This window comes from Actinia tenebrosa, unplaced genomic scaffold, assembly GCF_029948245.1.
Source record: "Actinia tenebrosa isolate PJP-AT-01 unplaced genomic scaffold, QUT_ActTen_1.0 PGA_scaffold8__29_contigs__length_14323225, whole genome shotgun sequence".
NCBI classification, from domain to species: domain Eukaryota; kingdom Metazoa; phylum Cnidaria; class Anthozoa; order Actiniaria; family Actiniidae; genus Actinia; species Actinia tenebrosa.
The window spans coordinates 2011611-2027807 of NW_028292585.1; the positions used below are offsets into that span (position 1 = coordinate 2011611).

The window sequence follows — 16197 nt, forward strand, 5'->3', positions numbered from 1 at the left end:
TTTCATGAGTTTTCATTCATAAATAAAATCTAAAATTTAGGTTGGCAATAGAAGGAATCCCTCGACTTTTACCAAGATCTGAAACAAAACTGGGTGGAACTACATCAGGGCACGATTGAATTACAAATCAAAATAGAAATTTGAATCTTTTTCTTTTTTCTTTTTTGTACAGGGATTGCAATAACTGCGACGGTCAGTGCTACAACTCCAACACCTGGGATAACTACACTTGTACAAACCACAACGGTCAGTGCTACCACTCCAACCCCTGGATATACTACAGTCGTACCAAATACCACGGTCGGTGCTACCACTGCACTACCGTGGAATACTACAGTTGCACCAACTACCACTACGCCATCTGTACCAGATGGAAGTAAGAACAACACCATAAGATTCACCAAGAAACCACCAAACCCACTGGTCGTTGTTATCGGACAAAACAGCACGAACGTCACCCTGACATGGGAGTTTGACTTCACTGACTGTAATTGTGCTGTTATAGACTCGGTCAGAATCATAAGGTATCGAAAAAATAATGAAGCACTTACGAAGAAAGAGATTGCATTCTTTAACCGCATCAATGAAACCATAATAACGGAAAAGTCAAAATTTCAGCTTCACGTCGGTTTAAACGAATCAACTCGTCAGGGATATGTATATTTCGTCTTGAATGACATCACGAAGCAAGGGTACAATTTGGATAACAGCACAGTTGATGTTCTCTTGAATAACTCGGTGTATGTCTTTAGAATTGAAATTGTCTTTTCGCAAGGGAACGGGACAACAAAAACAGTAAATCACTCAGTCGACCTTCGAGTTCTGGGTATACGACCAACTGCAAATGCTACAATACCAACCACATCTCCAAATACTACCACAGGACCAACTTCAAATGCTACAATACCAACTCCATCTCCAAATACTACCACAGGACCAACTGTGAATGCAACAGTACCAACTCCATCTCCAAGTACTACCACAGGACCAACTGTGAATGCAACAGTACCAACCGCATCTCCAAATACTACCACAGGACCAACTGTGAATGCAACAGTACCAACCGCAGCTCCAAATACTACCACAGGACCAACTGTGAATGCAACAGTACCAACCGCATCTCCAAATACTACCACAGGACCAACTGTGAATGCAACAGTACCAACCGCAGCTCCAAATACTACCACAGGACCAACTGTGAATGCAACAGTACCAACCGCATCTCCAAATACTACCACAGGACCAACTGTGAATGCAACAGTACCAACCGCATCTCCAAATACTACCACAGGACCAACTTCAAATGCTACAATACCAACTCCATCTCCAAATACTACCACAGGACCAACTGTGAATGCAACAGTACCAACTCCATCTCCAAGTACTACCACAGGACCAACTACAAATGGTACAACACCAACCGCATCTCCAAATACTACCACAGGACCAACTGTGAATGCAACAGTACCAACCGCAGCTCCAAATACTACCACAGGACCAACTGTGAATGCAACAGTACCAACCGCATCTCCAAATACTACCACAGGACCAACTGTGAATGCAACAGTACCAACCGCAGCTCCAAATACTACCACAGGACCAACTGTGAATGCAACAGTACCAACCGCATCTCCAAATACTACCACAGGACCAACTGTGAATGCAACAGTACCAACCGCATCTCCAAATACTACCACAGGACCAACTGTGAATGCAACAGTACCAACCACATCTCCAAATACTACCACAGGACCAACTGTGAATGCAACAGTACCAACCGCATCTCCAAATACTACCACAGGACCAACTGTGAATGCAACAGTACCAACCGTATCTCCAAATACTACCACAGGACCAACTGTGAATGCAACAGTACCAACCGCATCTCCAAATACTACCACAGGACCAACTGTGAATGCAACAGTACCAACCGCATCTCCAAATACTACCACAGGACCAACTGTGAATGCAACAGTACCAACCGCATCTCCAAGTCCTACCACAGGACCAACTGTGAATGCAACAGTACCAACCACATCTCCAAATACTACCACAGGACCAACTGTGAATGCAACAGTACCAACCGCATCTCCAAATACTACCACAGGACCAACTGTGAATGCAACAGTACCAACCACAGCTCCAAGTCCTACCACAGGACCAACTGTGAATGCAACAGTACCAACCACATCTCCAAATACTACCACAGGACCAACTGTGAATGCAACAGTACCAACCGCATCTCCAAATACTACCACAGGACCAACTGTGAATGCATCAGTACCAACCACAGCTCCAAGTCCTACCACAGGACCAACTGTGAATGCAACAGTACCAACCACATCTCCAAATACTACTACAGGACCAACTCCAAATGCTACAACACCAACTATATCTTCCAAAACATCATCTATTATTGCTACGAGTATAAAGTCTTGGATTACCAAATCTTCAGAAGGTAATGATAGTTCTATATTAATTTTTTCAATATTTTGATTATTCTGGAAAAGAGTAGGATATTAAGAGGCAATGTCCACAAGAATCGAACAAATGGTGGCAAGGGTCAAAAAATCAAATTCGCTCTTCTTTTGAAGTTAGATAGGCCATTATTAGATATGAATCCCTGGGTAGTTGGTTTTCGAAAATATTATTTTATTTTCGAGAAAACGGCCACAGAAGAGGTTCGATCGAAACCCAAGCAAGAGACGCTCAAGAGGAGTGAAAATGGACAAACTTTGAACAGAGCGCGCGTAAAAAATAAACCATATATGACAATTTTTGAACTTTCTTCTTAATGTATCGCCCTTTTTCGTTCATTGGACTGGATTTCAAGCTTATTGGGAAAGGGACGAATTTTTGGCGAGGGAAAATGGGAGGCCTGTGTTTACATATGCTAATTAGTTGCCTCAAAAGAAAAAAAGATTTAACTATGGACAAGTTCTCTGATTGAAATAATATTTATGCTGCAAGTTGAGGAAGAATAGACCTTTTCAAAACTTTAAAGATTGATTTGGGGAAATTAATTCTGACTGCATAGAAACCTGTTGAATTTGGTTGAAATACATGCGAAAATCACGCTTCCCGAATCAACGCAGGACTAAGGATTTTCGTAAGGATTTTCGTAAAGATTGCCATGAAATTTACCCTTAAAACTAAGAAATTAATGTTTGTGCCGTTGTTTGAAAGTTCAATTTGGTTTGGTAAATTTAAGCTCCATTGGAAAGGTTTTGAGATTGTCGGTATATGAGCAAAAACGAAGTGTCTAAATGAGCGGCAGCCGGTCACAGAACTCAAATGACTAAACAAAGTTAAAATATACCCCCAAACGACAGTTGTTTACTTGCCTATATGGCTTACAAACGCCAGTATATTAGCATGTATAATCTTGTGTTGATACTTTTGAACCAGTTATATCTGGGGAAAAAACTAAAACGAAATGCTTTTTCGCTTGTGAAAATCAAAGACATACACGTGTTTTATGGAAAACTGAGAATTGTGGGACACCTTCCAATCTCACGATCGCAGAATTCTGTTCACATATAATCGCAAACGATCGCAGACGATCGCAACCGATCGCAACCGATCGCTGGAACAGAACCCGATTCTATTCCTGCGATCGTCTACGATCGCGATTGCAAACGATCGCAGACGACGGAAACATAAATAATTCCAACTGGTTTTCGAGATGAATTTATATTTGATTTCGAGAGGAAAAAGATAAATAATTATTTCGGAAAAAGGGTTTTTCGGTCTTTGTTTGGGAAGGGCGCTTGTACATTGTTTCCTTCTATATTGTTTACCATAGGTGTGGTGAAATGAATTGTTGGTTCTAAGTTTAACAGCTGTTCTATATAAATGTCTTTTTTTTTATTTTACATTGAAATGGAATTATCATTTCATCTCACATTTCAACTTTCTCGGCGCAAATATTTTGAAAGTCAACCATGTCCATGACACGTCTACACATGGTCGTAATCTGTATGTAAATTTGTTGAAAATGTCAAATGTCGTGAATGGATCCAGTTACAATATGTTAAAATTTTAAGTCATTACTTAAAACTTCAAGGCTAAGCCTTTCATATTGTTTTTTTTAATATAGTATCTTGGTCATGCCAGAGTAAGGCAACCAGATTTTGTGTATAGTAGACGTATCGTAATAGAAAACCAGCATTTCTTTTCCTATCAAATCACTAAATTCTTGGAAACTGTGCTCAAATGCACGCATGCGGAAACTTTCTCATCTACAAATATTTGTATAACTTGCACGCATGCGTACAATTTAGCTCGTGTCTAGGAATTGAACTTGAAAAGAGCTTTTGGCACGAAAAAAAGACCGAAATGCTTCAGTGCAAAAATTTGTAATGTTATTTCATTCGTTATGTACCATTACTTGCAAGAATTTTCATGAGAGTTTCATTCATAAAAAAAATCTAAAATTTAGGTTGGCAAGAAAAGGAACCCCTCTCATTTTACCAAGATCTGAAACAAAAACTGGGCGGAACTAAATCAGGGCACGATTGAATTACAGGGGGCCGTGGGGAAGAGAACATTCCACAGAGAACATTCCGGTTTTAGACCCGATAAGACACGATCTGCGAGTTTATTAAACAGTACTTAGAAAACTCATGATGTATGTTCTCATATTGTACAGAATACTTTACGAAATGAACCAAGTTTGATAGAGAAAATCCAAGTTAAAGTTTATGCAAATGAAGACGAATCTATATCAGATATAAAGTCACCTTCATGGTCATGATTTCTATTGTGTTTTCGTCACGAATTATTAATGAGTTTTCTAACGTTAGTTACAGATCTAGAGGACTTTGTGCTGTCTTTGAACAAGGAAGTAAAGCGTCAGAAAGCTGAAAAATCCGTTAGTGAAATCGATGAAAAAAAAACCTATTTTGGCTCGATCAATTTTGACATCCTGCCTACCATTTTGGCCAATTTCTTTAGTGCAATTCTCGCCTCACGATTCGAAACGGTCGGTCATTGAAATATGAATTAACGGTGTCAAATGGCGCGCAGTCCAGGGAAAAAAAACCTTACTTTGAATCGCTCTTCCTTCTGTTTTCCAAGTCATGGAATTTAAAAGCATTTTAAAACTTTTAATGCAATCACAATGTCAAATGAAGCTTTAAGCATGTCTTTGATGCATTTTATTGCAAAAAAAACCAACAACAAAGAAACAAACAAAACAAAACAACAACAAAAAAACAAAAACACACACACACACACAAAGCAAAAACAAAAAAAAAACATGCATAGTGGCCAGCTAACATAGAGAACGCTGTCGTTGTTTTGGTTTATTGTCTGAAAATCCTGCTGAAAAGACTGAAGGATTCGATTGCACATACATATTTTTCAAAATATTTTGCTGACACGTAAAAACTTAAGACGCATCTAGTATAATGTTATGAAACTCCCTATGAAACATAGTTGACTGCAGTCATTGCCATGATTGAAAAATCTATGTTCCGCATTCCAGCGTTTCTAGATCCAACGGTGATGTTGTTACCATGAGAAACAGTAAACAAACACAAGAGAAATTTAACATGATATGATTTGTGTAATTGAATAGCGTGTGGAGTCAATAAAATTGCTAGGTTTCCATCACTAAAGTCTGATCAAAGTCTTTGAATCTCATTATCTGCTTCAAATGGTGCTCAAACACAGACCACCATGTGTTGCCAACTCAACATATCTACCTGAGTAGCTAATATTGACATTAAGCATGAAAGTGGCTGATGGTAAAATAAAGGTCACGGGATTTTTTTTGACTAGGAAATAGTTGACGTCACCGTAAAGAGCACAGTTTAATCTCCAAAACCGTGTCTCAGAATTTTGATAAACACATTTGTTGCGAAAATATTTGTTCTCAAAGTTGATTGACGTGATTTTTACCTCTTTTACGCATAAATCATGAAAAAACTTTAAAACGAGACAAGATATCAAAATTCTGAGATACCGTTTTGGGGATTAAACTGTGCTCTTTACGGTGACGTCAACTGATTCCTAGTCAAAAAAAATCCCGTGTTTCGGGAACTTTTTGAAAAAAAGCGAAAATTATAAAACTCGCACTCTTGAAAAACTGATAAGATTGTTCTAAAAATAATTCTCATGGCTGAAATCTGTGTTTAATCAGCATTACGAAAATATATACTTTTGTAGCCATATCAGTTGAATAGTTAGTGCACTATAACGTTTTTAGTGAACACCTGTCGCGAAGGTCCCCCGGTACCTTAAGATCACAATTGAATAAGAAAGAAAGGAAGGAAGGAAGGAAGGAAGGAAGGAAGGAAGGAAGGAAGGAAGGAAGGAAGGAAGGAAGGAAGGAAGGAAGGAAGGAAGGAAGGAAGGAAGGAAGGAAGGAAGGAAGGAAGGAAGGAAGGAAGGAAGGAAGGAAGGAAGGAAGGAAAGAAAGAAAGAAATACTGCTATTCAGCAAATAAATGGCACATAATAACAAATTAGCTATTAAAATATCAAGAATTGAAATATTATATATTATAGAACTCGAAAGTAGACTACTAATATAATGCAATATCACGCGAAAAAAAGTTTTTCATCGCTTACTGTTTTTACTATATAAGAAATACTTCAAATTAAATAATTTTTTAGTCTTGTTTTCTATTTTCCTGAAAAAAGTAATGTCTTTAATTGGAAGGCTTTTCAGTCTTACATATGCTTTTCTTTTTGTCGTAGTCAATGCTGTCAACACTTCAGTCACGCCAGTCAATATTACTATTGTTGCAATAGAATCAAGTCGCACAGTTTCTTCCAGCATGATGAATATAACAAGTATTAATGTACTTCCTTCGCCAACGAGTACTGTTCGATGGTATGAGAACGCTACAATTGGTAATGCAACTTCCAGCACGATGTATTCTAATCATACTACAACACCCACCACCACCACAACGGTGGATTCCAGTTCTTCCGTAAAACCCACACCAACGAGTACAGCAGAAGTAGACTATGGCAACAGCACAACCATCACTACAACAGCGGACTATTCCAGTTCTTCCATAAAACCCACACCAACAAGTACAGCAGAAGTAGACTATGGCAACAGCAAAGCCACAACCATCACTACAACAGTGGACTATTCCAGTTCTTCCATAAAACCCACACCAACAAGTACCATACAGTGGTCAAGTAGTAATTCAAGCATTATCCCTACAACTGATTCCGGGCCAAGCACACTTCCTCGTAAGTCACCTTACTGTGATTTGTAAATCGGCTTTACCGTGATATGCGCACGAGAATATGCCACACAGTAATGAGGATGTTTAGGGTCCGCTTTTTGTGCAACATGCCACGCAACAATGTTGCAGAGCAAATACATTGCTTGTAGACACACCCCTTGCCTTGTGACGTCAAAAGAGTTCAATTTGGAGCACAAAACAAAAGAATTTCAATCTCATATAATATGAATTAGAAACCTATTGTTACGTCCTCGAAATTGAGGTGCATTTCGAAGTACTGCAAGGGCCTATTACCACTCAGCGTACAACAAATGTTTTTTTGTTGCATAAAGTATGAAAACTATGTTGCGATATCTTACCGGCACGACTCCGCGCCCTTATTACCGAACATTAATACTCTAGGAAGGAGTTTATTGTTGCAAGGACTCAGGGGGATGTTCACAAAATTTGACAAAAGTTCTCTTAGATTAACTTAAAGCTTCTCTTACTTTTCATGTGTTTTCTTAAACACAGCAACACAATCTCCCTACGGGAATGCTACTACGACAGGTAAGGCTCGTGCTATGAACTATAAACATTAATTAATTAAATCGTGTTTATATACTTACATGAAAACGTATTCTTGGTGTGGTTGTGACGTCATAATCGCCATTTTGTTTGACTTCTTGACGAGAAATTTGGCCTCTTTTGTCGTGTGCGAGCCACCAATCAGCTTAATTCTCGTACTTTTCATCTCTTATCTTAAAACACAGCAACTACCAAACCCACGGAGTCGACAACAGAAGCTACTACCGCAGGTAAGACTTTAGAAGTAACATCATCAGTAGCGTAGCGACTATGAAAGTAAGAAAGTAGTATGATTTTTGTATATTACTTAGAGCCAATCGACCACTGAACATGACGACCTTCGTATTTTACTTTTCTCACTCCCACCATAATGGACCTAATCCATCTAGGCATACCTTTTTCCATTTCAGATCATGTGCCATTCTCTTGAGAATAAGATTCTTTGTTTGAGTTGTATCCAATATTTATGTGTCTACTCATGTGCGCAACCGTTAAACAAAGAAATGATACTTCAGGGAATGACTCGTGGTCTGAGTTGGGAAAACAATGGATTAGGTCTATAGAGCGTTTTCACTCACGTGAGAAGGCAGCCATAAACAATAGAAACTTTCTGCACAGTATTTGCATAAAAATAGAATTCAATTCCCGGAGGGTAGAAAATGTATTCTTTTGGTACCCCATAATGGTGGCTGTGACGTCACGTGAAAACGCTCTGTTGTAAGAAATCTGAAATGCTGAATCATAATCGCTTATAATTCTTGATGTATCTTTACTAGCGCCGACCACGACACCACCAGGGCCTGATCCAATCATGTACCCGTATGGAGCCGAGGCTAATGACACACAGGATACTGAGTATGGTTATTATTGGTATTCGAAATGTCCTGAGATCCAGTTAGATGCGAGAGGCATGGTATTTTTTGGAAGACGACACTACAAACTTTATGTAAGTAACAATGTCAAAGTGACAACATAAAATAATATTATTCTGTGGAATACTTAGCCATCACGTGAGTAAAGTTTGTTAGGTCTCTTCCTTGATCTGCGGGATTTTCTCCAGTTTTCCTCCCTCCACAAAACCTAACGCGCTAAATCATGCAGTTTGAATTCAATCTGTGAGTTAGCCGTGCCCTGACTTAGATCAGCCCAGAGGTTGCTTCAGGGTTTGATCTGTGAGTTAGCCGTGCCCTGACTTAGATCAGCCCAGAGGTTGTTTCAGTGTTTGATCTGTGAGTTAGCCGTACCCTGACTTAGATCAGTCCAGAGGTTGTTTCAGTATTTGATCTGTGAGCTAGCCCTGCCCTGACTTTAATCAGTCCAGAGGTTGTTTCAGTGTTTGATCTGTGAGTTAGCCATGCCCTGACTTAGATCAGCCCAGAGGTTGTTTCAGTGTTTGATCTGTGAGTTAGCCGTGCCCTGACTTTTATCAGCCCAGAGGTTGTTTCAGGGTTTGATCTGTGAGTTAGCCATACCCTGACTTTAATCAGCCCAGAGGTTGTTTCAGTGTTTGATCTGTGAGTTAGCCCTGCCCTGACTTAGATCAGCCCAGAGGTTGTTTCAGTGTTTGATCTGTGAGTTAGCCCTGCCCTGACTTTTATCAGCCCAGAGGTTGTTTCAGTGTTTGATCTGTGAGTTAGCCATACCCTGACTTTAATCAGCCCAGAGGTTGTTTCAGGGTTCTATCTGTGAGTTAGCCATACCCTGACTTAGATCAGCCCAGAGGTTGTTTCAGGGTATGGTCTGTGAGTTAGCCATACCCTGACTTTTATCAGCCCAGAGGTTGTTTCAGGGTATGGTCTGTGAGTTAGCCATACCCTGACTTTTATCAGCCCAGAGGTTGTTTCAGGGTATGCTCTGTGAGTTAGCCATACCCTGACTTTTATCAGCCCAGAGGTTGTTTCAGGGTATGGTCTGTGAGTTAGCCATACCCTGACTTTAATCAGCCCAGAGGTTGTTTCAGGGTTCTCTCTGTGAGTTAGCCATACCCTGACTTTTATCAGCCCAGAGGTTGTTTCAGGGTATGGTCTGTGAGTTAGCCATACCCTGACTTTAATCAGCCCAGAGGTTGTTTCAGGGTATGGTCTGTGAGTTAGCCATACCCTGACTTTTATCAGCCCAGAGGTTGTTTCAGGGTATGGTCTGTGAGTTAGCCATGCCCTGACTTTTATCAGCCCAGAGGTTGTTTCAGGGTATGGTCTGTGAGTTAGCCATACCCTGACTTTTATCAGCCCAGAGGTTGTTTCAGGGTATGGTCTGTGAGTTAGCCGTGCCTTGACTTTTATCAGCCCAGAGGTTGTTTCAGGGTATGGTCTGTGAGCTAGCCGTGCCTTGACTTTTATCAGCCCAGAGGTTGTTTCAGGGCTATCGATCAAATTTGAACAAAATGCATAGGGAAAAAAGGTTGAATAGGTATTAGTAAACCTCTGTTAGGGATGAACTATGCTATTAATTACCTAGCAAGTCTTCCAAAATCTTGAAATAAATTATTTAATATAAAAAATGTTGTCTGTCAGGTATGTCGCAATGGAATGATATCCTTCAACCATCCTTGGTACCGAAGGTGGCCAAACAACTTTGCAAAGCGTTACTGGTTTGACGAAGAAGCCATACTCGCTCCTTACTGGGCTTTGGTTGACAGAGTGTACTCATTTCGTTCTGGCGTTTCAAAAGTGTTTTACCATCTTTACAAGGAAAGTGATCCTGCAGCGCAAGATGTACTAACAAGGGCAGTGAAAGATGTCAATAAACACACTCAAAACAATGTGTTACCTAAGGAATTTACTAAGGCAACATTGGTTCTAGTTGTCACGTGGGTCAACATTAGACACTGGTACTCAGTATGGAGATCTGCATTACAGGATAAGGTAATGCTCTCATAGCAAAACTCAGTTACCACTCTGTGAAACTGTGCTATAACTAAATAGAAAATGTTGAACTTTGAAAAGCTTACACGGATATGTGACGTGACGTAACGTGTTCAAGCATACATTTTCATTGGATGAATAACTGGTTCAAACGCACTGTGAATTTCCACACCATGATGCCTGGAGTTTCGCGCAGTCACGCAAATTCTAATTGAATTAGAAAGGTTAAAGAGGATGGAAGGCAGTGTTCGTCACTTTCGTCTTCTTCGACTTGAGCTAATACTTTCAGCATTTATCCATATTTAACTCCTTACCAGAGGACTTTAAATTATCTGATAACATCAACATATTTAAAACAAAGCTCAAGACATATTTATTTAAACTTGTTTATCAATAATATAGTTTTACTCTAGATGGCATTATTCTTCTTACGTAAATTCATGTTTTGTGCTATTTCCATCTACTTTTTTAGTTATGTATTTATATTGGAATACACATATTTCATTAATTTTATTTTATTTTTCTGCTTTTATAATTTTCGCTTTTTATTGTAAAAAGCATTGAGTTTTAGAAATTCGTTTTTTAGGAAATAAAGTTATTATTATTATTATTATTATTATTATTATTATTATTATATTAGCGTGATACGTGTCCCAAAAATCATTCTAGAGGGCTGTCACGCATGCGTGAGAGAAGTGACTCGAGTCGTCTCCGCATGGATTCTGCATCCGAACCCCTTACATAATACTATATCTGTTACTCCAAATGATACACTGATTGTAATTCCTTTTCGTGATTTATTTTAAAGTACAACACATTCCAGGCCGTCCTCATAACAAATGGTGAGTTCTCCTTCGTCATGTACAACTATCCTAAAAATGGCATCCAGTGGTCTGTTCCTGCTAAAAGGTATCGTGTTTTAAATCTTTTCCCATTTCATAAAAAAGCTCGTGTTTTTCATTGCGCTCGCCTCGCGCTTCTCTCCGAGGCCTTCCTTACGCTTTGTGCTCACCTTCAGTGAGCCTGGTTAAGGAGAGCTAGTAAGTATCTCTTAGTAAGTTAGGCAAGTGCACCATTGCGGAAAGGATCTACACCGCTAAGCAGTCTGTATACAAAGCGCAGGGTCAGTGCATGAGAATGGCACACAGGGATACTGGGTATTATTATTAGAAGTGCCATGAGATCCAGTTGGATATGAGAGGCATAGCCTCGACCCAATCTCTACTTGCTTTAATAAGCCTTGACTTAGTAACAAAATTCGTGAATAATTTTTTATCAACATTTTTTATCGTATTTTATCAACAGAGAGGATTATGGCAGGTACTATAACTCGAAAGGTCTTCCTGTAGTGGGCTTCAATGCAGGACACGGGAATGACATTTACTACGATCATCCACGGTGAGTGAATACAATATATACATAAAAGAAAAACTGGAGCTCGGAATTTTTTTTCGAGAAAAATTTGCTTGAAGAAACATAGTCACATCTTTCGAATACAACATTCTTTTGGTTATAAAAAATAAATATTGTGAATCAATAGGAATAGTCAGTCGATGATACACCACAAGTAAACGCTGCACGACGCGCGGGAAGTCGTTTAAGAGTTGTTCACAAGAATTCTGCTGATGGTGGTGATGATGATGGTGATGATGATTAAAATAACAGTGAAAATGATGATGACGATTATGATAGTGATGATGATGATATGATGGTGGTGATGATGATGGTGGTGATAATTATGGTGATGACGGTAATGATGATGAAAATGACGGTGAAGATGATGATGATAGTGATGATGGTGATGATAATTATCATTATCTTACTCTATAGTTCTGGGGACGTAATGGTCGTCGACATCGACCAGATAGAAGGATTGAACGTCTTCAAATCCCCTGACGGCCAAACCATTCAAGCTACCGGGAATAGAATGCAAGGACGAGTATTCATTCGTCTTGAAGACTCACGAGGAAAGAAGGACCACAGGCTTAGATGTGTGAACTGGTACTACCAGCAAGGAGATGCTCGCGCATTTACACAGTCATTAGAACCATGTCCTTGCAGTTTCTGGCAAGCACGGAGAGATAGAAGATTCAGGCTTACCACGTGGAGTTGGCCTCGCATTTGTTACTACTCTCGCTTTCCTTCCTCATGGGGGTGGGGACAGGAGTGTTGTTACAAGTTTGAGAGGGGCTGGTGGTGGTGGATCGACTTTTTGGCAAATGGCTTTCCAGATGGAGGTAACGCGCACAGGTAAATAGACCCACCAACAATTCTTGAATTGCATCGTTCTTTGAATGAAGGGAGAGAATGGGAAAGGCAAGGGAGGAAAAGAGAGAAGATGACACAGACAATCTACACAGGATCAAACGGAGTAACGTGTTTGTTTCCATCTCAGGTTTCATAAGTATAGATACCACACTGAATACCAGAATGATGATAAACAGGCATATCAAGACTGCTGTATCGATAGTAACATGTGCTGGATGTACCAAGAAGCACGGCCATCAGACACGTGTTCACGTTACATCCCACCGAGATGGAGTGAGTAAAGTATTGCAATGGTGTCACTCTGTAACAGTGTTTGCTCTTTTAATCCGACGAAGGACTTACGTCCGAAACGTGGTGTCAAGATAGTTGAAACCTTTTTTAAAACACGGTGTCTGAGTTTCATTCTTATTCACTTAACGGTATCGTGACATGATCACTGTGTTATCAAATTGTCAAGAGCAATTGGCTTCTTTGTAATAGGATCTTATTTCCCGATCCTTCGCCTCCTTTCTGTACACAGGCATCCCAGTGTGCAACATGCGCACCAGGTAATCCGATCGTCAAGAGGAATACTCCAGTTTTGAGTTCTCTGTTGCTCAGGGTTAGCCTCGATTTTGTGAAGAATATTCACATTATCCATTCAAGGTCCGTCAAGTTTCAAAGTGTTTGTATTGTTGAAGCTGTGCATTCTTTACTTTACCGTTGGTATTTGTGAATACTAAGACACTGATACGAGGCTAAGCCTGACTAAATGAGTCTGTAATCAAGGAACACAGTGGTAATTTGGAACACGAAAAAGTTCTATTGGTTTGTTGCTTTAGATTTAAATCCCAGTTCCTTCGCCTCTAGGCTTTACACAGGAATCCCGCAACAGAAATAAATAGTACTAATCCTAACTAACTACTATGATTCCTTTTCAAGGTTGGTTTTGGGGCGATCCTCACTTCGTCACACTGGACAGCAAGAACTATACATTCAACGGTCTAGGAGAGTACGTCATGCTGGATGCAAAAGATGGTTACTTTCAGCTACAAGCCCGAACGAGCCTTGCTAAAGGAAATGGCACTGCTACCGTGTTTAGTGGAGCTGTAGCCAAAGAGAACAATTCTGTTCCAGTTCAAGTTACCTTGCCGTATGATAATGGTAAAAACCTGTGAAAATCTAGCTCATGCTTTTAAATTGCCATTATCATTTTAGTTCTTCTCAATTTCTTTTTTTTTCCAATTAATGATTTATGTAATGCATTCCTTTATTGTCAGAAACGATGGAAGTTCTCGTAGATGGAAAACCTTTTGACTTCAAAAGCCTGACCAACGAATCTATTGATCTCAATAACGGTTCTGTTACGGTCTCCAAGCCTAAGACACAATGCTTGGAGATGAGCTTCCCTTCAGGAATGTCAGTAACAATATGCGAAAAACAACACATACTTTCCATCGTCACTGCTGCTCCAGAGTCGTTCAAGAACAAGACAAAAGGTCTTCTTGGATTTTGGAATGGAAATCCAGAGGATGATTTTACTTTACCTGATGGAACAGTACTGCCACACGATATGAATGGCAGTGATATTCACTATAAATATGGAATGGCTTGTAAGTATGGTTGATATGGGTGGCATGGCGTAACAGATAAATGTAAAAATACGATTCTAGATAATTTCCAGTTTGTGCACCAAGATTATGGAATGCGCTTCCACTGACTGAATATTAACAGCACTGCTCATAGCTCTTTCAACGGATGGCATCACAATTGTGAATCATGGGAGTGAAATGCGAACAAGCCAAGCCAAACGCACATGTTGACATGTTGCAACAATGTTTCGTAGTCTTGTTGTTTCCAATTCATAGAAGAACTATGGTTTTTCGACTGATAATCTTCTTCTCTTCCATGTAATTGAAGCCTTTATTCATTTGCAATGTTTGTCAGCATTTCGATCCCAAAAGGCTTTGCGATATCTATTTTAAGTAACCGTGAAAATGCTATTTGGCTATTTTTAAACGTGATCTTAAGAAGTATCTTTTTAATTTAGCTAATCATTAACATATATTGTTATTCAGTTATTCCCGTTAAAATGTTCGTCTTTTATTGCTGTTGGGTCGATTGTTTATAACTTTAAAATCACACCTCCAGTCAAAAATCAAACCTTACTAATTCAAACTTGTTAGAGCTGTGCTCTCGGGACATACATGGACTGTATGGCGGCTGTCATAGGAGCCCTCACATGCTTTCAGTTCGACCCCGTTTAGCCGCGTCACTGGTGTACTTGCGGTGATGACTAGCGATGACGAGTTTCTTTTTTAATGAACTACATTGAAATAAACACAGATACCAGATGCGCATAAAAGCAGAGAACGAAAGATTCTAAGTTATACTTTGCTAACAATCTTTTTACCCATTTTCAGGGCAAGTTACCAACGAAACCTCGCTATTTACGTACAAAGAAGGTGAAAGCTCCGACACGTTCCTCAATAAAACGTTCCGTCCAATGTTTGTAGAAGAATTAAAGTTTTACAATAAGTCGCTGAAAGATGAGGCAGAAACGAAATGTCAAGGTGACGCAAGTTGTTTGTTTGATGCGGCATCGACTGGAGACCTAGAGATAGGATTGAGTACCAAGCAGCTGGGATCACAACTCGTCAATGACTCCAAGAAAATGAGTAAGTTCAGTAATTCTTACGAAAGCTTTCTGCAATACAAAGTAAAGTAAAAAAATGAAAGCAACTTTACTTGGGAGGATGACACTTGAGAGTCGCAAGCGATGAACTAATTGCGTCTCCATGAGTAACATCTCTAAGTGAGCCGGGACCGCCATTTTACGTGGTCATCCGAGCTGGTCTAAGTACTTGTAGGTATCCTTTAAGCAAAAGCAGCACCTTTTACTTATATATTTTAAGGCTCTGAGTGTTTGAAGTTGGTTCGGTCAGAGCTTGAACCCATGACCTCCCGCACGAGATGCCGTTGCCCAACCAACTGAGCTAACCGGGTGTCTGCACATTTAAATGGTTTGTTTTTACCACTTTCAACGCAGGCAACGACCCGCCTAAGATCAGCAACAGTTCCTCAGTAATAGAACTTACAGTCAATACAACAGCTACTGTGATTGTGGAGGTGACTGATGCCAACGATGATTCGATTACGTTGAATGTCACTGGTTTACCTGCTGACGGACAAGTGAGACACTCAAACACATCTTATTGGAACATCACTTGGTTCGTTACCACAAAAAAGGTAAAAAAGACCTTTTTACCAAACGTTTCCAAATATATACTTTGTATTGTGCCGCATTGTTTG

At 39.7% G+C, this 16197-nt stretch overlaps 1 protein-coding gene across 1 annotated transcript in view; it reads left to right on the forward strand.

Annotated features, from left to right (window-relative positions):
- LOC116289881 (uncharacterized) overlaps positions 1–16197 on the forward strand; it is a 60115-nt gene that overhangs the window by 17342 nt on the left and 26576 nt on the right. Inside the window, exons 3-10 of the mRNA XM_089023972.1 lie at positions 173–2458; positions 6705–7211; positions 7721–7756; positions 7960–8004; positions 8551–8720; positions 10288–10638; positions 11447–11547; positions 11944–12036. Coding sequence (XP_088880098.1) covers positions 173–2458; positions 6705–7211; positions 7721–7756; positions 7960–8004; positions 8551–8720; positions 10288–10638; positions 11447–11547; positions 11944–12036 — 3589 coding nt within the window. The remainder of the gene's footprint in view (positions 1–172; positions 2459–6704; positions 7212–7720; positions 7757–7959; positions 8005–8550; positions 8721–10287; positions 10639–11446; positions 11548–11943; positions 12037–16197) is intronic.